We start from the raw sequence: 24,580 nt of genomic DNA, 5'->3' as shown, positions 1-24,580 counted from the left end.
ACAAAACAGTGCCTAAACTAATTTAAGATCTATCGTAGTATCTCTTGAAAAAGTATAAAGCCCCCAAACACTCTAATAAAAATAGAAACCAAAAGAGTTTCTTGACAGGTACGCCAAATTGTGTTCTCAATTAAAAAAAAAAAAAAAAAAAAAAAAAAAAAAAAAAATTAAAAAATAAAGTAAAAGACTAGAAGAAAAACACGTAAGTAGAGAATGGTAAAATTGTAACAGTGTAAAATCTATGAGCATAAGAAAAAACTCCTTGGAAGAACCGTGGGTTTTGACTTGACAAAAAACACGTATAAATGCTGTTATATTTCATGTCTACTACTTCTGTCGGTGCTCTTTTCTCTCTGAAAGACAACTGTCCACCCTTGCTCATCCTGCATATCAAATGAAAAACAGCTCTCAAAATCAGTGGAATTAGCTTCAAATAGAATACAAAACACTTAGAAGTGGATAAGTACTGACCTAATGCTTAAAACACAGTCTTTGTATTAAAAACCAAATCCAAAGTAGTGTTTCAAAGATTATTATAAAGATTATTCATCCCATAATAAACCCCAAATTTAAGTATGCAGATCCTGCAGCACTAAGAATATTCCACAATTAAATAATCCACATAAGACAAACAACAATGGACACCTCTGATTTTTATAAATCGTATTGGTAGGCAATAAACAGCATGATCTGTGAGCATTCTTAATTGTGAACTCATATGAAATCAATCTTTTGGAAATTCCTAAAATAGTGAGAAAAATAAAATTTTAAGGTGTTGCATATACTACATTGATACCACAGATAAAGAGTTATTGATAAAAACATCTGATATAAGTTGTGATGGCTGTTTCTAGCCATATTTTTAAAGGGAATCAAAAACAATAAGGACAGGCTGAAGTCAAATTGTTATAGCCATATATTGCTAAGATGGCTATGCTTAGGAAAAAAAGCTGCCTAATTATGCATCCAGTTCCATTCTTGAATCAAACCTATTCTTAATAAAGTACTTAATGAGTGTGCAACACAATCTTGATTGGGTGCAGTCAAAGCAAAACACAGAGTAATTTTTCAAGTAAAAATTTCAACAAAATCACATTGTGGTGGTGCATCCCTCCCTCCTCCTCCAGCTGCACAATAATCTCAGAAATACTCATGGGCCTTGGCCTTGAGCTCATCAAAATATTGTCTGCTCCCAGGAACCCATGTTGGCTAATGATCTCCTGTTTTATTAATGAACAGTTTTGGAAACTTTTTTTTCTTGCTTGACCTGACAAAATAATGACCTGAGTGGAGCAACAGTGTTGTTACCCAACTTTTAAAGAAAGTCGTTCACCCGAATTGTGGCCAAAATGGAAAGTTACTATGACTAAAGCAAATTCTCTTGTGACTCTATAAGCAGTGATCCTACACTGAGACCCCTGTAGCTTTCCTGGAGCACAGGAGGATGTGATCAGCAGCCTCCCTCTGAGGGAGTTCCCTCTCAGAGCCAGAAAACTCTCAAGTTTGCTATACTTGGGGGATCACTGACCAACATCAATGAAAATGACATGAGAAATTTAGATGGTTAATGAACTCTGCATCACATGGAGCTAGGAATTAGTCAGGCAGTCACCTCACAGACTGTTTTGAAAAATGCTCAGACACTTTTGCAGGTAACCTAATCCTTCACCTCTTGTGGACTGATGTAGAACAAAAAAACTGCTCTGGACCCATATGTTGTGCTCTAGACTATCATTTTTTTTCCTTTGCTTTCTGTTGCACATAGATGAATTATAACTAGGTGAAAAGATGGGAATTTTAATCTCTGTACACTTCACCATCTTCTGCTCAGGTGTGGGGGCTGAAAGACCCCAAGGACTCTGAAGATTTAATTTAAAGTTTAGTAAGTGAAGATAAAAATCCTCTGACCTTCAGAAGCCTGGAAAAAATGAGGTATACCTGGCAAATGTATGAATTAATTCACAGAATTCAAACCATGAGCTTGTAGCCCCTTCAAGGTGAGAGAGTGATGGGACAAAATGTTCCTCCCCTGCTATTGCATTACGTTCCTAAAGGGAAGAGAAGGATTAGTTGTGTGCTAGCAAATTATCCAAGAATGTTTATATTAATTCATAAAGACTGCTTCTGAGTTTTAGAAATGAGTTGGGCAACTTCAGAAAGTAGTTTTACTGGAAACATTACAGCACTCTTATTTATATGTTTCCTTCCTTCAGAAACTGACTGTCCCACTGTAAAAGATAAAGAATGTGGCTCTAGACATTTAGAGCTTTTAAACTCAGAGACATAAAATTTTAAAGAAACATTTTTTAGTAAGGCAAATTTAAGTTCAGAGAATCTTTCTCATTTTGAAAACTCCCTTTGCAGTATTACAGCCTCAGAAAATAGCAGACATTATTCACTCTCTAACTGTGCCTCCTATCATGTAAGAATGAAACCATGGCTTATTCTTTTGGTTTCTCCAACTTTCTCATTACAAAACCTATTTTATGTGTCTTTGTATTTCAAAATTATGACTGTTAAAATGTTAAATGATAAAATGGTCTTTTCAATAATCAAGACTGTGTTTTCTCAACAGATGACTCCAGACAGAATAGTTCACTCATTTCTGGTAATAAAACTCGTAAGATAAATTGGTCAGACTCCTTGTTATTATAATGTTAACTATTTATTTGTTCTAAATGAGGTTAGCACTTCCATTTTATTATGCATTTAAAAAATACCTTTGTAAATTAATCTTGGGTAAGAACGATTTTTTTTCTATTTATCTGAAAATCCACACAGGTTTGGTGGCTTGGCATTATGATAAATCTGAAAAATTGCAGGTTTTGCTTGCTCAGTTGAGACAAGTTAGATTTTTAGTACTTGATTTTCTCAGTGGCTCCATTTGTACTGCATATGTTTCCACCTGGATGAATTGACCTGTCCTTGCAACTGCAGTTTTGAGATGCAGCAGATTATTAGGTCATTAAAAATCAATGGAGCTTAGGCAACGTATATGCTGAGAGGAAAAAAGCCAGAGCCAGGCAGTATTGATGAAAGTACATTCATTACAAAGGAAGGGAAATGTTGGAACTATCGACAGGAAAGTGGTAAAAGAAAATGAATCTCTTCAACCACTCTACTAGGTACAGCTAGTACAGAGTGAAAGAGACAAACAAAGAACTGATTGACACTAAAGCAAAAGTTTGCACCTTGAGCTCTAGAGTGTAGAGTTGGTTTAAAGAGAACTGAAAGACAGTGAGAAAAACTGGAACCAATTGGCTTGTGGAAAAGACTAAGACTGGGAACTGTGAGGACAAGTAAGATAGTACTAAAACTCAAGAGACAGGAACCAAGGCTGCCAGCTGCCCATAATGATGAAATTTTCTAACAAGTTAGAAACTGTGTCATTTTGCATATATAGTCAAGTGAGTCAGCTTCACAAAAAGATTTTCTCCTTAGCTTGCTTTCAATACACCCCTGCTTGGAAAAAGATCAGGTTTTGCCTAGCAGCTGCTTGACACAAAGTGTATCAAAACACACTGCTTTTATAAAGTCTCCAGGGAAAGTTTTCAGCCTCTGTTTATTTAGGGGTTTTAACTTTGTTGAGTTTTCCTGATTATAAACTGTATTGCTGTTTCAGCATTGCTGATGACAAAACACCAGTACTTGTCTCTCTAAGGAAGGCACTTCCTATTCAAGCAATTAAGAACCATGGCTCCAGACAGTGATGTGACTTGGTGTGGATGTGTAAATCAACTGACTGTGACTGAATGGAATTACTTTCATCATAAACCTACAATGAAATTATGATTTCTTCCTGTTGAAAGGGCTAGCCTATTCACCATTCTTCAAACCTTCCTTTTCCTGATGAAAGAGCAGGGCACATTTTAAGGGGAAGTATATTTCAGGCGCTGTCATGTAGACTGTGAGATCACTTGTCCTCTAAATAATGCAGAAATAAGAGTACTCTCTACAGAAAGGTGAAATTTTCACTGAAGGATAAGTTTTCAGTATTAACTAGTGACTCTTCATAGAACTCTCCAACAGTTAATGGTAACAGGGTCCTGACAAAAGTGTATCACAGGTCAAGAAACCTGGGGCCTTCTCCCAGTAGTGCTACCAACAAGGTAACTCCAGGTCAGCAGATTCGGCTTATTTGAGAAATTTTCACAGTGTTTTATGCTGTCAGTGTTTTATACATTTCTGTGTTTTACACACACAGAAAAGGAAAAGGTAATTATCCACTGATGATGATCAAACCACCTTAAAATTTGAATTGTGATCTCAGTATAATTCAGTAGTAGGAAAATTACTAAAGATGGAATAGATAACAGTCATGTTTATTTAATTTTAATTTTTAAAATGCAAATTGTAAATGTAGTAAATACTAAAGTATCAACCTTTTAACCTAAACCATTCTATAAAATGTTCTATATTCTAAATTGTATTCTCAAAATCTTCATGTGGAGAAAAACCGTTAAATTTATAAACAGACAACCCTGACTGGAGAGAGGTGAATTATGTCTTAGCCAAGAGAAATGCAAATGGATTATCCAGAAAATAATAAATTATTTCTTTAGCATGCTGTCCTAGGTTACAATATAGATGTATTTATTATTCTATTACCATCTCCACCAGCTGTGGGGCACAGGTTGTTATCTCCTGCTGTGACTCACCCCTGATAACTGTTAATGGATCATCAAGAACCAACCACATGATTATCTCATCCTATTGTGAGATGCTCCACCCAGGAGGGAGGAGCCAAGCATTCCCACCTGGATATAACCTGGCTTTGGAACTGCACAAGTTAGCCCTGTTTATTGGATTCCCAGAGGACAAGAGCTACCACTGGACCTTCAGCTGGAGACCAGACCTTCCCCAGGATCACTGCTTCAACTGAACTACTTCACTTGGACTGCTACTACCACCCTAACTGGGTGTCAGGTTGTATCTGACTCTGTCAGTGTTCTTCTGCATTTATTTTTAATTTTACTATTAAATTATAATCCTGACTTGCAATCTCCCACTGGTTTGTTTTCAAACTAATACACATGTCATACAGGAGGCTGAGATAGAAATATAGACTTCACCCTGTTTTTCTCTGGAATCAGACAAATCAAGAACAAACATCAAAAGGTATCCTGCAAAAATACTAAAGGAGACTTCAAGATTAAGATTACAGAAATGCAGGCCAAGAGTAAAAAGTGGGGAAAAAACACAAACAAATGAAGCCTTTTTTTTTTTTTTTTCATTTTCACATATACTTCACATTGTGAATTCTACAGCTTATAGTTCAAAAAAGTATGAAAATGTATATACGTGGCTCCATCATTCTGGAAAAAATGTAGCCTTCTCTTTTCAACATCGCATTCAGTTGTTGTAATTTCTTCCTTTTTTTCTTTTTTTCTGTTCTCTCTCTTCTGCTACTGCTGTTAGCAAAATCTGTGTTATCCCATAACATAAAAGACCCTCCAGTCTTCTCAATAAGGACATTTATCTTCAAAACTCTTAATATATTCACATAGTGCAATATCAAAATGCCTTCAAAAGCATCAAAAGCCACAGCAATTAACTACATCAGGATACCTCTCTAGAATAACTTTTTCTTTTGAGAAATAAAGATTCTGGGACAAGAGTTAATTAGTGGACACACTAATCAATTTGTGGAAGTTAAGGTTGAGGTCCTGGAGATTTCTGAGTATTCAACAACATTATATGCTACTGTAGTTGGAAGGAATTGTTAAAAGAGGTGTTTTTGCAAAGTCATCTAAAATCTTAGTGAAATTTGTTTGAATAGGCTGAATATCCCATTCATAGCTCTTATAGAGTTTATCCATACTGTATTTAAACTCTCCCTAAATGTATTTTAGTTTCTATTATAGAGGCTCTCCTTCTTCAATGGAAACCACTGCAGTGAATATATTGTCAATTTAAAATTAAAAACTAACCAAAAGGCTGTTACAGAAGTTCAAGTAATTTCATGCTGGTTTTTTTTTTTTTTTAATAATTCTGTAGTGTAACTACCTTGCTTGTAGATACATGCTCTGAATAATAAATTGAAAGCTATGAATCACTGAAAATGATAACCAATCATCTCACAATGGGATTTTTCTCCTCTTCTGAATGCAGAGCTTCAAGTTTATAAATTGGGTATTAATACAGAAAATATTGAAATATTTCTGAAAGATAAGAATAGAAACTACCAAGAAGTCATTCTGAAATACTGAAAGATATGTAGAAAACTTTCCTAAATGCTTACAGAGAACAGCGACTGGTTAGAAGAACAGGATAAAAATCCACTGAGGACTTTTAAAAACAGAGATGCCATTTGCAGTCCAGGAATTTTTCTGAGCCACAAATCAGTGGCTGATTGAATACTCAGATGTAGTCAGATATAATTACTAATGAGGTGGGCATGAAACAGTGACTTACAAGCTTCTAAATTCTCATTATAGAGACAATGTACAACTAATATGTAGCTTTGTAGCCACTAAATTCCTAACAGACACTAGAAATTCTGAAATTGTCAGTTTAAAAAATACACTATAGATGTACTGTTTCAAAGCCATATTCTTCTCTACCTTTACTCTTTCTTTTTTTCTCAATATTTGTTTTCATCTTCCTCTTTCCCCTTTCCAGCTGAGACCTAGAAAATGCAATTTCTTACTTCTGGTATTGCACACCTGTTGAGATTGATTTATTTATTCATAGTAAATTCTTCCAGAAATAAATTAACAATTTCAGCTTTTCAAATGGTTATCAGAATGTTGAATCAGAATCCACAAATATATTATCAAATACTTCTGCCTGATATTGCTTATGCAGCAGAAAAGAATTACAGGTACTTTAAAGGTTAAGTTTTGCCAAGCAATATCATCCTTCCCCATATCATATAGAAATGTACTCATATGCACTAAAATATCATAATACATGACTCAAAGCTGTAGGTGTTAGCATATTCATTGCAGTAGCCATCAGGTATATTCACAGAAGGGGGCAAAAAAGCCAGGAACAAGGCTAGACAGTGAAGGGAGGTGTTAAAACTGGGAAAATTTGGAGGCTGAACATGAATGAGTTGTTAAAACTTACTTTAAGCCATCACTGCAGAAGAGAGTGATTTTGAGAAGAAATAAATGAAGTCAGAGAAATAATGAAGGTAATTTTTAAGACTAAATATACTGGACAGAAATGGAATGTATTCCAGAAAGGAGTGACCAATTATAAATAGACCAGAGCACACTTTTTAAAAGGTAATCACATGAACAAAATGAGACTGAGGGGCTGAAGTAACTTAAAGCACATACTGTGCTGTGGATTTATACTTTCTTATTCATTTTGCAAATGCAATCCAAGTGGAAAAACCTATGCAACCATGTAGTCATTTACTGTCATCACACCTCAATACCTTTCAGAATGGACAAACTGATGTAGAACCTTTATTTTTGATCCTAGTCTTAAATTCGAAGTCAGCAAGTTATCCCTAGTAAACAAATACTGAGTACAGGAACATTGCACTTCCCCTAAAACACATGCACAAAAAAAAAACATCCCCAAAAAACCCACACAACAAAAACAAACGCAACAAAAAACCAAATAACCTCTTTTCCTTAGTCAATACAGAAAGTAAAACCCAAAATTAATAACGAAAGTGTCACTCTCTTTTTACAGAGAGTCTAGCACTTCAACAATGAAGTTAATTTGTTATGGGTATTGCTGTGCTGAAGAGAAAAACACCTCAGCACAAACAACAAAGAAGCTTGGAAGAAGCTTGGGATGCACACAGGAAATACACCATGTGGCAAGCACACATTCTTTCCCATAGGAACTTTTCTTCTTCCTGTGTTTTATAAATAAAGATAAAGTTTGGATGTTACTGAGACGGTCTCTGGAAACATAGGCGGTTCAAGCCTGGCCAGTGGGCTTAGGGGGAGGTTTTGAACTGACCCAATCCGGATGATCTTTGAAAGTCTATATAAGTTTTAGAAATTAATTAATAAATCAGAAATTCATCATATTCAACTCGGCTCAGTTCCTTCACTCTGCTAGTGGTTCAACAGTGACAATGCTGCCTTTATTAATCCTGTAACAGACAGTCAAAGCCTTTTTCATTTCATCCTCCCCTTGTCTCACTGATAGTCTTTGACTTCACCTGAAGTTGCTGCTCTCTGCATGTGACACTCCCAACACAATCAATGCGTGCATGATGTAGTTTTTTATTTTATAAAAAAATATTTATTTTACAAAAAGGAATTTTATAAAAACTTCTTATCTCTGCTGTCTCCCCCTCTCCCTCATCTCCTTCTCCCTTCTCGGGTTTCTGGTTTTGGTTTCTGACAGACAATAGAATTATTTTTAAAATTCTTTTGTTGGTACTCCAGAAGCAAAGTATTAGAATACAAAATAGAGAAAAATCGATATCAGACTTGCTTTATTTTTGCAAAAAAATGTAGAACTGAAGTTGGTATGTGTTCTCCACCAAACAAAGCACAAACCACTTCAAACTAACAGACAGAAGATCTTCTCTCAAGAAAGTTAGGAAAATAATTTATATCCTTTTAGAGTGAAGAAATATCAACCTTAGTACATAAGAATTGGCAATTCAGAAGCTGACACAAACAATATACTGGAACAACAGTTCGTAAGTCAATTGTCATTTTGTTTGAATAAAGATAAAAAGCACTTTTGGTAGAAGCTGCAAATATTGTTATGTTAGATAGGATGCAAATACCAAAGAGAGAAAGAAATCTGTAAAGATTCCAATAGAAATAAAGAAGGTAGGAAAATGTGAACCTGGAAGACTGCCTACATAAACATCAAACAAAAAACTTGCATATAATATTTTCACCTGTCTATACTTTTTGTGTTTTTGACTTCCTCTAAACACACATATATTTACATATTAATGGGAGACATGCTTTAAAGTTAAATCAAGTCTTTATTCTTTCCTTATTCATGCTTAAGAGGTAAACTTTTTTTTCCTAATCTTTTCCAAATTACCTGCAAATAGTTCTCAGAACTAATTTCATAACAGATTGCTACTGGTTTTGAGTAATAACTTCGATTTCTTAGGAAAGTTAATTTTGAGTAATAACTTCGATTTTTTAGGAAAGTTACATTTTGTACTCTTTTAAAACACACATCTGTTTTTTTCAAGTTTGAGGCTGCACTATATTGTCCACAGTTTATTATAACTACCGTTTCCACTCTAATAACATTACTGTCAAACAACTAAAATTTTCTTTTTCATTTTTAGGAATTATTTATTCCATCAAAATATCTATATTATTTCTTTGCTACAGCTAAACTACGTTCTAGCAAAACAAATGCTTTCTGTCCAAACACCGTATTGTGCCATAATTTTTATATTTTTGAAGTTCTTATTTTTGCTGTGTGTTATTATGCTTTCTGGATTGGAATTCCTAAATAAAGTTTGAACATCTAAAAAATTGTTTATTACCCTCCAACCCAAATGTATTTTTCTTTTAAAATGTATGATTTCTTCCTCCTTTTTCCCTTAGCTCACTGATCACCACAGTCTAACACACCTGCATTAATATTATTGCTTAGAATACGTATAAATCTTAGAAAACTAAAGCAAAATTCTTTAATGCTACTGTATATGGCAACATAATTCTGTAGGAAATAACCATGGAAAATCTATGAATATTTTCTTTTGTATATGTTGATCTGTAGTCTGTACATGCACACGAAAACTAAAGCGTTGCAGAATCTTAGAGGGAGAGTCTTCTACACAAGCATTACAGTACTCAGTTCCTATTGCATCAAAATCAATGGGGAAGGAAAGAAGCCAGGACTTTGATGATCAGTGGAGATAAGCAACTCGGCCTTTCCAAAGGTCACTGATTCAGGTAAACAGGCAGATCTCCCTCCCATACAAATGTGAACTAACAGACAATCCACGGCATTTCCTACACACCCTGAAAACATACAACTCTAATGCTGTTGTTAAATACAATAGGGGAAAAAAATGGTTATCCACTATCTCACAGAGGAATGGTTTGGGCAAAAGGACATTCAGGAAGCAGAAACTTTCACTGGCTCTGCAGGGGAGTGGGAAATTAACTGTTGATTCACTCCTCAAAATCCATAGAACCATTTGTCAAGCACCAAAAATATTTTAGATTTTACCATGAAGAGTATTATATGCACGTGGGGGCATAAAAGTTTTCTCCACAGAAATCTTACCACTTTCTAATAGAATCAAACATAAAGCTATTTCCTCAAAGTTAGAGCTACACTTGGGCACAGGTGTTTTTAAGGGCACAATGCATACCCTGCACATTTTTTGAAGCTATCTTCATTAAAAATCCTCTTCAGTTTTATTTTAGCAGAATAGAATTCAACCATATGATGGTGTGGGACAGGACAGGAAATTTATACAAATTATACAAAAGTAGTGTAATTAAAACTCAAGGAGCTTTAACTGGGAAATGCAATCCTTAATGTTTTCATCACATTAATATATGTCTGACAAACATGACAGGTAATCCTCTGAAAGCCATTACATGTGAAAATGAATGTGTCCTCTGACACTGCAGAAAGGCAGACACAGAAAGATGAGATGAAACTGCTGGGGGCAAAGATGCTTCTCTAGGTGATGAGAACCAGCAAACAGAAAGAGGAGGCTCTAAACTAAACTTTTCTATTTCTGAGCGTGAATAAAATTTGCTGCTGCTACATCAACATTGCAGGATTTCTTTGGGTTAGGGTTTGGGTTTTTTTCCTGGCGTAAGTGGTAATTCTCATCTGGTCACATAAAAATATGATTAGATTAGCATATGAAACAGACAATCTCATCTTCGCTGTCTCTTAAGTTTTATTTATGTCAAATCTAGATAAATTAATCAGTAATAAAATTCTTAATAAGCTAAGTTTTAAAATAACATAATGCTATCTGAAATTATGAAGCAAAATTTCCTTGTACTGTTGAAAAGTTCACCTGCTATACAGAAATAACCAAAATCCTAACAATAATGTTGTTTAGAATGATGCTATAATTTTATCTCTAGAAAAATACTTTAAATTGCTTTTGTGTGCTAAACTGTGCTGTTGATTTGAGAAATTTTTCAAAAGACATGAGTACTAAATTTTTTTTTTTTTTTTGCACTTCAAAGGTTTTATTAGGTATAATGAAAGAGTGCAAAGCGTGAATTACTTGCTTTCCCAGTCTCAAACTAAATTCACTTTTTGTGTGTGCATAAAGTGAAAGGTCTATCTTAAGTGTTTGAAATGGGGATGCATAATGACTTCAAATTGTAAAAATCCTCAAATTACTTCAATTTCAGTCCTCAGAGCAGGAAAAAATGAGCACCAGTCTGTTTACCAGTAAAGATTTTCATTAACATTGAGTCCTACATTTTATCCAGCCCTTCCTTTGCATCAAATTCACTGCTGATACAAATTCTGCACTGCTGCCTAAGCTCTACAGGCCAGAAGGGGGACTAAAATGTACTAAGTAATGTATTATGGATACAGAAAAAATTAAAATGTTCACAGTAAATGAATGTGTCCTTATTTGCTGTATCTACATCCATCTTTAACGTACCATACATGTACTTTATGCTCGAGACTCAGCGGCACAAAATGGCTTAAAAGAACATCTGTAAATGTTATAAATTTTAATATATATATTAATATATATAAATAAATAAATCTTATTGCAGGCCTTGTACATTAAGCTATTTAACAACCACAGAAAACAGGTTTCTTTCCAAAACAGGAGAGGCAAAAATACTTGAAACTGCAAAATTCAAGGTTTTTTTAAAGTGAATCCTCTCACTCACATTAGCAAGGTCTTAAATTTGGCAAGATCTGATTTTTAGTACAGGTTAGAACTTCTATAACAGACTTTTTAAAAAAGAAGCAGTTGTATCACTGTTCAACTTTGAAATTAGGAAACTCTTGGTAAGTGCACTTTTCAAAAACATACAGATGGAACCTAAAATAGCACTGATGCTACTTAAACGCACCCAAAAATAACCTGTAAGAAAAGAATAGTCAAGGTAAAAGTTGTGTTATTCACAGTGTGTGCAGTTGTCTGCATTTATTAAAAAACACATTCACCAATAATGTAATCAGGAAATTAACAGTACAACATTTCCATGTTTTTAATAGGAAAAAAAAACAAAACCAGAAACCTCCCACTTTTAAAGTAATACAAATCAAGTCCACTTATTAGAAAACTATTTTGTTCCTAAGTATTTCCAACCAGTTATAGGTATACTCACAATTATTAGATTATCAATTTATTCAGAGTTACTAGATTCAATCTGAATATAAGATATATTTTCTGAATACAAGGTTTATTTTGTCTAGGAATTTTTACTTTCCAAATAACATATTACCCTTTTTTATCAGTCAAGGAAAACACTAATAGATCACATGGGAAATTCCACATTGCATTTCCAGTGTTCCTTTGTTTAAACAAGCTTTACAGCTATTTTAAGAAAAAAAAAATATTTGAAAAAGGCTTACATAAAATATAAAGGCTTCCTTAATATGTTTTTAAGGTCGATTAAAAGTGAAATTGAAGAATGGAGAGGAAAGTCAGTAAGTAATTGCTTTTTATGACAAACAAAAGAATCGTCCTTACCCATTAGAGGTGGAATAAACCCACCTTAATTAGTGAATGTGAACAGGAACATGTACAGGGATTAGATAACTGTGCAAATGTGTGTGGAGCAGAGGCTGCTGAAAGCCTGAAATTGCACTTCTGAGCTCCCCAGGCTGATTCCTGCTCCTTGCTAGCTACAAGCAGCTGGAATTGGTCGTAAGTTTTCCTAACAAATGATCTAGACATGGTTTAGCATGGTTTTAATCTAAATCCTGCCATTTTTGAAGAGCCAGAAGACAGGAGTGCTCCTGGTGAGGCTGAGTTGTGCTTCTGCCCATTGACTGTTTAGACACTGAAAACTGGGATCTCATGGTTATGCAAAGATCACCTACTGATGAAAAGAAGAATCCTGAAAAAAACTCATTTCAGGAAACAGAACGGGATTTGGAAAGAAGGTGGAAAAGATGCTGAGTAGAAGAAAGATCCTGGAAGTAAGGAAAGATCCTGTAGATCAGAGAGTTATAGAATATCTAAAATTGGAAGAGGCCCACAAGGATGGATTGACTCCATCTCCCTGCTCTTCACAAGCCTACCCAAAATTAAATCATATCACTAAGAGCAACATCCAGACTCTCCTTGAACTCATGTCCTGTTGCTGGTCAACACAGAGATATGTGGAGACAAGTAGCAGGAGATGACTAAGAGTTTTGGCCAGTGATGTCCAACATCTGTAAATGCAAAGCAGTGGCACAGCCCAAGCTGATGGCTGGACCAGCAGCAACCTCTCTGCCCCAGCAGGGAACTCATGAGTTCAGCTCTGGGGGGAACCAAATGAGTGAGTGTGTGAAGTAAAGAAGTAGACTGAAACTCTGATCTATTGGAATCTAGATCCCCTACAAGTGATCACTTACCCAGGACAGTAACTAACATTTTTGACAACAAAAGACTCTTGAAAAAAGGTCTACAGAAAACATTCAAACAACAACAAAACCAAATCCTAACAATAACAATAACAAACCTGCAAAATCCAAAAAAAGAAGAAAAAACCCCTAAAAAATCAATCGCCCCTCCCCAAAGTGAAAAAAAAAAAAAAACCAAACCAAAAACCAAAAAAACCCCAAAAAACCTTACCACCCACAAAAATGATTTAGAACTGCTGCTGGGGTATACATGCAAAGCAATGGCAGGAAACAACTGTCAATTTGACAACCCTCCAGGGTCAGACAAGAAGCCATCAATTTGCCAGACTGTTACTGAAAACATAAAATGTATAGAAACACTTGAAATTGTTTGCTTCATAATTTTTCAAACTGTTCCTTGAAGTTATTCAAGGAAAGCTCCTAAGAAATCGAGTACACGTGCACTTAGCTTCATTTTTCCATCTCTGCATTTCCTTGTTCTGACCTCTGGTGGCAGATTTTGATATTTTATTATGCTCAGTCTGAATCTTAGGGATTTTACTTAGCTGTACAGAAACAGTTCCCAGCTTTCTGAAAAGAGCAAGTTTCTATTTAAATGAGAATGCCTATGCTAACAGCTGGGACTATCATTCTACTTGTTGTCCAAATATATCCATCATGATCTGATAACTAAAAGTGCAGATAATTCAGTATGTGTGAAGTCTCCTGAATTCTGCTTTAAAAATATGCCAAAAATCCCCACAATGCTGAAACAATGGGATATTATCTGGGATAAGTCTCTTACATTAGGTATATTTCCAAAAAGTTGAAACTAAACTTGTTTTACTTTACTGTCTTATGATGCCTCTCCAAAAGCAGGCTTTACCATATGGTAAATAGGACAATATTTAGATCACAGCTTCTAAGTCAAAGAAAGATCTGATTTAGTTCAAAGGAAAACAATAAAACAATCCTCTGATGCTGTATCACTAAATTCTGTGGCACAGATGAACACTGAAGGGTCCCAGAAAGGAGGTCTCACAGCACTTTTAAAGAAGTTAAATTGTTGGCAGAGGACCAAGAATGCGGCAAATTAAGGGTCTAGAAAACCACTATTGTCGAGAGCAAGACTGCCAGAAGGATTCTGTGCTGTGGAAATAAATTCAGCTTAATTTTATAAGGAGTTTTTAGTGACTTTTCAAGTTATTTATTATAGTTATGAATTGACTGACAAAGTCCCATGCAGAAACTCTGTGAAATCCACATAAAAAGCCCCACAAAACACAAGCAAAACCACATCATAATAGTTCTGCAAAACAAGAGTAATGACTGGATGGTTAGGAATTTTTCACAAACTAATAATGACAAGGTTGAAGCCTGAGGTAAAGCCTCTAATTCTTAGGACCTAAATCAAATCATCATGTGCCAGTGAATATTGTCCCCATTTACCACTGCTTCATCTCAAATTATTTCAGTTCAAATACACCAAAGCTTGTAATTTTAAATGTTACAGAGTAATTCTGCACACAAACTGTATTTCATATAATGTGGAATGACGAAAACATAACTCCTGCCAAAAGAACAAAAATCTACAATCATAAAGATCAATGTGCTTGATTTTGAATAACAGATAATTTAAGGCAGCCAAATTCACAGACTCACCTTTCAGACAGGTATTGTCAAAAGCTTATTCACAGAAGTACCAGTCTCAAAATATACATAGATTTTGTTCAACCCCATTTTTTCAATGCTTATATTTTCAGTGCTGTTTTTCCAATAGGAATAGAGGTTGCCCTCATTCAGTTTGCAGGTGACACTGAGTTGGGTTGGAGAGGTGATCTGCTGGAGGGTTGAAGGTCCTGCAGAGGGATCTGGACAGGCTGGATTGATGGGCCAATTGCATGAGGTTCAACAAGGCAAAGTGCCCAGTTCTGCACAACAACCCCAGGAAAGTCTTCAGGCTTGGGACAGAGTATCTGGAAAGCTGCCCAGAGGAAAAGGAGCTGGGGGTGCTGGTCAACAGCAATTGAACATGAGCCAGGTGTGCCCAGGGGGTCAGGAAGGCCAATGGCACCTGGCCTGGGCCAGCAATAGTGTGGCAGCAGGACCAGGGCAGTGATTGTCCCTCTGTGCTCAGCACTGGTGAGGCCACAGCTCAAATCCTGTGTTGATTTCTGGGCCTCTCACTTCAACAAAGACCCTGAGGTGCTGGAACATGTCCAGAGGAGGGCAGTGGAGCTGGGGAAGGGTCTGGAGCACAAATCCAATGAGGAGCAGCTGAGGGAGCTGGAGGTGTTCAGCCTGGAGAAAAGGAGACTCAAGGGGAGACCTTGGGGACCTATTGCTCTCTATGAATACTTGAAGAGAGTTTGTAGAGAGGTGGGGGTCAGTCTATTCTCCCATGTAACAAGTGATAGAAGAGGAGAAAATGGCTTCAAGTTGTGCCAGGAGAGGTGCAGGCTGGATATTGGGAAAAAATTGTGACTGAAAGGACTATCAAGCACCAGAAAAGTCTGCCCAGGGAAGTGGTAGAGTCACCATGCCTGAAGGAATTTAAAAGACATGTAGATGTGGGGCTTAGAGACATGGTTTTGTGATGGACTTGTAAATGTTATGGTAAGTTGGAATTGATGTATTTAAGTGGTTTTTTCCAAATGAAATGATTCTATGATTCTATATCACAACAAGTTTCTTTTCTAGATACTTCAATTTTAACAATTTATTTTTTTCCTTGAACAGATTTAAGGCTGTATATTTTATGTTCTGTGGATGTTGTAGGTAGCAAGTAAAGATGAAGGCAGTGAGATAGGAGTTTTGCCTGGGATCAATACTAGGAACTGCTCTGATAAAACAAAATGGAAAGTAAACCCAGCATTCTTCTTTGTAAAGTTTTGAGTGAGATAAATCAATAAAACAAACCCCAGTGCCTTCATAAATATAAAACAGAAGAGAATGGGCAGTTTAAAATAAGGATTTTGAAATGTCTCAGAAAATTAACTTGAGGATCCTTTTCTCTGTAAGTGAAGCTGAATAGACTGTCTTATTACAGAGAATGCATACAAGGCACCAAGCAGTAACTGCCATCTGAGAACTGTCAACATAAATATTTTTTGTTGGACCTTTATTAGTTTCATTCAGGAAACTAAGGGATTCAAGTTTTAGAAGTGGAGTCTTGTCCCAAGATCTTCATGACTTTATGAACGCTAAGTAAACAATGTAAAGGAAGAAAAATTTTCTTGAATTTCAGCAGAAAAAATGCTATTCATGTTATCTCTGGCATTTGAAAACACTTCACTGATTCAACCAGAAGTGGTGAAGCACTGCAAACAAGAAGGCACTGAATGAACAGGTTTGTAGAGCAATGATTATCTTTGCATTTGAGAAATGTCACAGTTAAAAAACCCAAAACTTGTCTGTCCACAATTTGCACAACTGAAATGCCAGGTCTTGCAAGTACCCTCCTGAGTGACAGTGAGAACTCAGAAAGGAAGGCTGAATTTGAAGACACACAAATTGTGAAGCTACTAGGAAGAGAGAAGATAGGGAAACCAAAGTGAAATGTGACATAAAAGGATAGACAAGGGCAGAAGATAGAAGAGAAAGAGTTTTGACAAATGATGGTGTGAAAGGAAATGTTATTCCTTCTTGCCAATATGGAGCTCAGAGAATCATAGCTCATTTCTCTTACAACTTCTGACAACTGACATATGAGGCAACTGTATGACATGTAGCAAAAGCCATATTTGGTCAAATTTGCAGGACTATGATCAAAATCTTCGGACAGATGACTTATTTATTTTTCTTCTAAGTTCCAGGGGGCTTCTGGACTACAAAATCTATCAGAACATTCTTCAAAACGCAGGACTTAAAATATCACCAAATTAAACAATATGATATTTAAGATTAGTCTCAGCAGCTAGAACCTCTAGAGAGAAGCAGGTTCAAGATTTTTTGCTGATAGTTGCTATGTATCTTCAATGATAATCTTAGGGAAATTATAATATTCAAGTCCTATAAGCTGAAAGCTTGCAGAGATCTAGAAAGAAAGAATGATTCCATGATTTCAACAGAGGACCAACAGACTTTGTGAAAATTGCTCCTCCATTACAGCACCAAAAATACCATGGAAATTGGCAGACCACAGTCAACTAAATCTAATGAAACTTTTCTTTGAGAAGTAGATGGAAATGAGAGTCAGTTTCCTAAGCTTTACAAAATCCAAGAGAAAAAAGAAAAATTTTATTCCTCTTGATTTCTTTATTGCAGTCCCCTAGAGAAGTAGAGTTTATTGAAAAATTTTAAGGCAGTTGCAGTATTTATAATGGTATCCAAAAATCATAATATAGCTGGCAGAAAATTGAAAGGCTACTAAGAAATGAAAAGGAAATAAAGTTAAAAGTTTCATTTCGTTAAAATAGATGGGATTATTAAATTATACCAGCACCAGGTATGTGGAGAAAAAATTATCAACCACTACTTTACTGGAATTATAAACTTGTTTTAATAGGTAGACAACAGCTCTTCTTTAAGAAATACGTGGCTGAAGGGAAAAAATAACCACTGACTAAGAACTGCATATATTTAATTGGCATATTAATTGCTATTATTTGCAATTCAAGTTTATCTTGATTATAATGAGATTATGTCTGGTGGTTTTCCCAAAGGATTCTTCAGTGAATGCTTTCCATTTGTTATTATCTGCTGTGGCTGCAGCCAGTTTGGCCTGGATTTTTGTTAGGTCTTCAGATTCTGCCAAATTGGCAGACTTATAATATAATTGTATTAGTTATTGCATATAAGTGTAGTAGACCAAGATTCCAAATTCAGGAAGGCGAGATCTGAAAACTGGAATGCAAAATGAGGACTGAATAACAGAATTATATTTTTTTTGTAAATTTTAGCAACCATGTTTTGTAGAAATTACTTCAATTATTTCAGCTTATACATTACTCTTGATGGTGGAGGTGCTGGCAAAACTTGCAACTGATCACAACAAAAGTGCCTCAAGAAAAAAAGCTATGCTATATAACAGCTTCTCATTACTCTAAAATATCTGTGTAGTGTCTAAGTAGAACAAAACAATTACGATAGTTTTAAACAACTTGTTTAAAAGCTGTATGAATCATCACTGCAGCACATTTGATGTTAGAATAATATAGCAGGGCTCACGCTTGTGAGCACAGGATTTCTGTCCCGGAGTATTTAAAGGAAGTCATTATTCAATAAAACACCTGTCACTTTAAGAGTAGATTTGAAAACACAGTGTTGAATAGAAGTATAATTTAGCAAAAGATTTTTAGACGTTAGAAAGAATTGAGTACCCAGAGGCAAACTCAAACCGTAGTGCCACATACACACAGATCTTTCTTCCCTGAAGTAATGAAAGGAAAGCACATTGCAGTACACAACATGACCTTTGGGTCTCATACTTGTCAAAAGTTATAAAAATTCAACTACTGAAATTCTCATTATAAGGTTTACTTGAAATAAGCTTTATTAAATCACCCCAGCTATTTAAAAGTGAAAAAAAAAAAAAGAAGTAAAAATCAAATATAACCCCGTAACCTCAGCACCGGCAGGATGCCATTTGTGATAAAAATGACCAACTGTTGTAATCTAATAATCCAGGGTTAAATTCACCTTTTTTCCAACTACAGTAACCTTCTCAGAAATGCCATCCCTTACTATTTTCCTTAACAGGAAGGGTTAGAAAAAGAAAGAGAAAAGCAATGGCTCTTTTTTTTTCTATAACTAAACCTGAGGCTGTAATATAATAGATGCCAAATGTGGCTTACGTTAGATTTGTTCTTCTAATACTTTTTTAAGGCAATGTATGTACTATTTTCAAAAATGACTGAAAAAAGAAAGAAGTTTATGATTCAAAAGCAGCAGTGCTTGAATGTTAATCATCCCCTACAATCAGCACAACAGCTATTGCCAGCCATGCACAGGAAAAAATAAACACTCGACAGAAAAACATCCTGGAAAAAGCAGGTCATTAAGATCAGGTAGAAGCAAAATGCACAAGCTCTTTTACTCCAAGCACAAGCTTAACAAAACAGCTCTAAAAAAAAAAAAAAAAAAAAATTACAATATTGACCAACCTGTGGAGGAACTTGCCTCCTTTTTTGGTCAGGGGTTGTGACATACACAGCTTGTGCATATGCGTAACTTTTGAACCGCGGTTTAGGAGAAGGCGAAGGTCCCTGGGGTACACTGACTGTGATCTACAAATAAATTAGAACGTACATAAGGGTAGGAGCATGGGTTGTAGAAGTAAAGTATTGATTCTAAGAGTAACTGAAGAAAAAGAAGCAGGAAGGTCGTCACCAGCTACATTTTTCAAGGACAGTGTTGGTATTCAGCAGACAAAATGGGATGGTACTAAGGAAACCTCTCATTTACTCTGACACCCTTACCAAAAGCAACACACTGTCAGGACTCAATACCAGCAGAATACCAATGTAAAGTGAAGCTTCTTTATAATTTACAAGAAGAGGCTCAAAAAAGTAAGTGGTCTTGTGTCAAAACTAGAATAAACAGAGCCCATATTTATCTGCTCAGTGCTCTAAAAGAGAGTGAGCATCTCAAACCCAACATATAAATTAAATTCAGGCAAGTACACTAGGCCTAAAATGCACCAAGCACTTCAGCAGAGACTGATGATTTCAGTAAAAAAACAAAACTGACACTGCAATCAAAAATAAATTCCAAGTATTACATGAGTTTTTTGAGAGGACAACTGTAAACTGAGAAGAGTTTGTGTAAAAAAAATGCTAAAACATTAAAAATGTATAGTGACTATGGGGAAATGTCAACTGTCATTCCTTAAAAAGGTAAAAATATTTTTATCTCTTTTTTAAATGTAAAGCCTCCCCCAGTTTCTTTGTTTGAATGAAGCAGTATGGAAGTACATGCAGACAAGTACATCTGATTTGCCTGGGACAGACACTGTCCATTATGCCCATGGGTTTTTTGCCTTCCACTGGCCATTTAACACCAAACTCATGGGGCAGGTAGGGAAACAACCACTTCAGAGTAGCAAGATGAAAGCAGAAAAGTGAAACTCACTTCTTGTGAAAAATGCTCTTGATGTACTTCTATGTGCTCTTCTCTGGTGACCCTTGAGTGTCGTGGCAACATCTCCACCTCCCTGATGGCTTCCATGGTGACTTTCTGGGGCAGGACTTGAAAGAGTGAAGTCACGTACATTAGGATGGACTTTTTATCTGGACAGGCAGTTGCAACATCTGGAAGGCAAATTAGCATGTGTCATTTCAGTTTCCACACTAGACATGAGAAATAGCCAATTAGTTCCATGGGAAGTTGATAGACTAATGAGCAATCTATTGTCCACATGAATTCTCTAGAGACTAATTAGAACTTTACAACCAGTTCCAAAACTGCAGAACAAACTTGCATATCAATGAGAAGGAGGCAAAGTTTATAAAGGTAATGTTGTCTCATTCAGCATGAACTTTCCATCTATATTTCTTGAGTCAAAATGCAATTTGACACTGTGATCCCCATTAAGCAGGACCAGACATAGAAAAAGATGTTTGTGCTGTATAAATACTGCAATTATAAAAAAGTAAGGACTACCTCATTTTCCAATTCATGCCTTGTAAATTCTCCTCACATCATTTAACCATTGAAAGCAATCGTGATGTGGGGGAAAAAAAAAAACAGTTTTTCTAGTGAATGGGTTCATAAAAACCAACTATTGAAGTCAAACTATAATAAAGCTACATAGCTTTTATATTCTACTTAGGCTTGCATTCTTCATGAAATCTGTGGAACATCAAACAAACATGGAATTCACAGGCATTAAAATACATAATAGAACAACTCTTAAAAAAAAAAAAAAATAGTCCTCTAAAATCTCTATGGTCTTTAGCAGTCAGTACAAGAAACCTTGCATGAACACAAAGAAAATTCCAGCTTTTGCACATAGCCATATTATACATCAGCAGGAAAAGCAATTTCCCTGACTCAACAATTCAAGTCAATAAGGATTTGTAAAAATGTAAGGCATGTGGCAGCTCTTTGAAATAGTCACTTTGTTATTTGCCATTGACGCTTACTTCCTACACTCAGTCTAGCGAATCAAGATGTAAAAGGACAGTTGTACAAGAAATTTATCATTAATTCCATAAATGTTTTAACATGAGCGCTGGCAGAAAGCCAAGAACTATGAGTTTTTTACTGTCTTAGATCAATCCTGGCTTAGCTAAGATTTGAGTTCACAGAAAAAGGAAAAAAAAAATCAATAATTCTACAAGGTGGCATCTCATTCTTCCTAGAATGTGAAATGGACATGAGGGAAGGTGCCTTGCATTAAAAACTTCACAGATATTTGGAAATTAGGAAAAGACATTCTATCAATAATTTTGGTTTGGCTTTCTGACCCATCTCCATGACTTTGATCAATACTTTATGAAAGACAGGTGAACGCTCAGTTCTACTTAGCACTGGCTGGAAAAATTGGCACATTCCCTCTAACATGCCCACTTCCATAATATAAGTATTTTACTACAACCATCTTCTTGTCCTCTCTCGAATATTCTGATATCATTTTGTTATACTTAGTGTCCACTAATAATTGATGTTTACATGAATATCCATGCCTTCCTACAGAGAAGAGTACACACTGGATGAACAGACATCATTACCAGCTGTGATTTTTCTATTGTTTGCTCATTATTTTCCCTTTCAAAATGCCCTGTTAACCAAATGGGCAAATACCTTGCCATTTATCTACAAAAATATCTCACGCAATAAATAAAATGAGTACCTAGCAAATAACATGCACGCCAAAAATTGTTTACCCTTTCTATTTGACAAATAAAAAGTACATATGCAGCTGTCAAAATCCACTGGAAAATAGGAAAGGATTTAATTATTTAATCACAACAAATAGCTAAACAACCATAGTTGCAAAGTCTGGAATATCAATCTGTCTCTCAAAAGTCTTTTTTACATGCTCCTTAATTTTCAGAGCAGGAATGACTTCTGCTATACTATGCCTTTGCCTTTGTATTATCTTCTTTTGAACCCTAGTCTGATATATTATCTTTACCACCTGCTGAGTCTGATAGCTATTTGAAGTCCCTGTAATTAGGCAGTAAATAAATTGAAATTCGAGCATTTTCTTGCAAGTTCACTATTTCTTTGTAAATGTCTACTTTCATTTGTGGGGCAAAAATATCTGTCAAGCAAATATATACCTCCTAAAAACAAATCTCAAACGCTTGGAAAATACAGAAGATTTTAAATAAAACTAAGTCAAGATATGCAGACTCTGCCATTTTTCCAGTACTAGTTTTGAGAAAATTATCCAGGATTTTTTTCTCCAGACCAATTTATCTTCTCAAATTCTACTCGGAGGCAATCCTTTCAGAATATTTTCATCAGTTTTCTTGACAAAGACTATCCAAAATAGGATTGAAAAGAATAAAATTAATTAAAAAAATTAAACTGCAAGTCAAAAGAGAGTTTAAAATGGGAAGCTTTTTAAGGTTAGCAGAAATTATATTATTAACATGTTTATCAATAAAGAATCGGAAAGGCTTTGGAAAGCTCTGGAAACCATTCCAGCTCTTTACAAAGACATAGTTACACAAAAGAATTGGAAAAGTTTCATACATGTGTATTCCAGTTATTGAGAGAAAACTTTTTCAATACAAAACTTTATGCTGACAGATTAATATTTTTAAAAAGAAAACAGTGACTCAAACTTAAATGTGTCTCACAAACCATATAGTTCTTGATACCTTTTGTGATCCATGGGATAACTTATTACAATATGTGGTTTCTTTAAGTATCCTTTATCATTAAGGAAACAAGGGAAGGTCCAGGAGAGGCCTCCAGTCAAATTCACAAAATACAGAGAAATAAAACACTTATTTTGATATATGGGCCAAAAAGCCTGTGTTTCTCTAAGGAGACACCATAAGAGCTGAATTTTGACCATTAATTTTAATGTACAAGAAGGTTCTGTTCATCTAGAAAAGAAGTTACTTGGTAACAAATAGCAAAAGAGCAGAAAGAATCTGAGTTCACCCCAGAATATTAAAACCATGAAATAAAACCCAAATCCACCTCTGGTTAAGTGCAGTTGCCTTTGAAGGGTTATTACAGGTTTATATTACAGGTTTAATTTGGGAAGCAATTTGATAGAAGTTCACTACAGCTTGATTTTTATTAGCAAATATTCTTTGTTTTCTGATGAACATAACTACAAGTTAGATTGTTTGTTAATGATAACAACAATAAACCTGAAGTGTTCTCAAACTAATTATTTTCTAACAGTGCCAAAAGAGTATGCAAACATGTCAAACTCCTCAAAAAGTAACTCAGCAGCCAATTTTTATAAGCCTTGCAGTTCACAAGTGGTTTGGTTATTGCATCCATGTGTTTAGTCAATGAACAAATCCCTGCCAATACTCCCAGTTCTGGTGCAAAGAAGCCTTTTTAAGGGATGAGTGAAAATGAGGATGATATAAAATCCTAAATAAGTTCTATACCAAAAAATACAGGTCTAGCAACACAAACAAAATCCAGCATTTCACTACACAGTGTTACATTGTATATACAAAGCCACACACAGAGCACAAGTTAAAATCGTTTTTGAAAGCGTTTCTTCCAATTTTCAAATACATGGCTACTTATAATATAACTGTTCCTTTTAAATATTTTTCTTTCTCCAAGCTCTGACCAAGTAACAGTTCTGACACTATTTGTGCTGATTCCACTTACTCTTTGTATCAAACTAGTAGCAAACTAGTTTTAAATGAGGAGAGCTTAAATGCATGCTGCATTGCCAGAAAGATTATATTTCTGTACATAAATTGCTGATCTGGTTTCTTTAGATTGAGAGACAAATTCTGAAACATTCTATAGCTTACATAGTGCTGCGAAGCAAGATAAGACTTCAGCCCAGAAATACAAGAAATCCTTTGTCCTCAACAAAAGGAGCTTGGATTTTCACAGAATCATGAAGTAGAAAACTAACTTCTAAATCCTATACATCATCTAATACTGTTTGCTTCTATTACAATAGAAATGAAAAATCCCAGTATTTTATATTATTTGCTGCAATCCCAAATGAGTTTTTTTTTTTTTT

General features: G+C 35.3%; 1 protein-coding gene across 9 annotated transcripts in view; it reads right to left on the bottom strand.

Moving 5' to 3' along the window:
* Nucleotides 1-24,580, bottom strand: part of DMD (dystrophin) — a 1,152,080-nt gene that overhangs the window by 709,649 nt on the left and 417,851 nt on the right. For 8 of the 9 annotated variants that reach the window (XM_085049820.1, XM_085049818.1, XM_085049835.1 and 5 more), the window contains exons 8-9: nt 20,527-20,705; nt 19,560-19,682 (exon numbers count right to left, since the gene is read on the bottom strand). In XM_085049820.1, the coding sequence (XP_084905946.1) occupies nt 19,560-19,682; nt 20,527-20,705 (302 nt within the window). The remainder of the gene's footprint in view (nt 1-19,559; nt 19,683-20,526; nt 20,706-24,580) is intronic. The other variant, XM_085049840.1, reaches the window with a different exon arrangement.

This window comes from Lichenostomus cassidix, chromosome 1 (genome assembly GCF_008360975.1).
Source record: "Lichenostomus cassidix isolate B80296 chromosome 1, HeHo_3.0, whole genome shotgun sequence".
Lineage (NCBI taxonomy): Eukaryota > Metazoa > Chordata > Aves > Passeriformes > Meliphagidae > Lichenostomus > Lichenostomus cassidix.
This window is presented reverse-complemented; position numbering and strand designations above follow the sequence as displayed.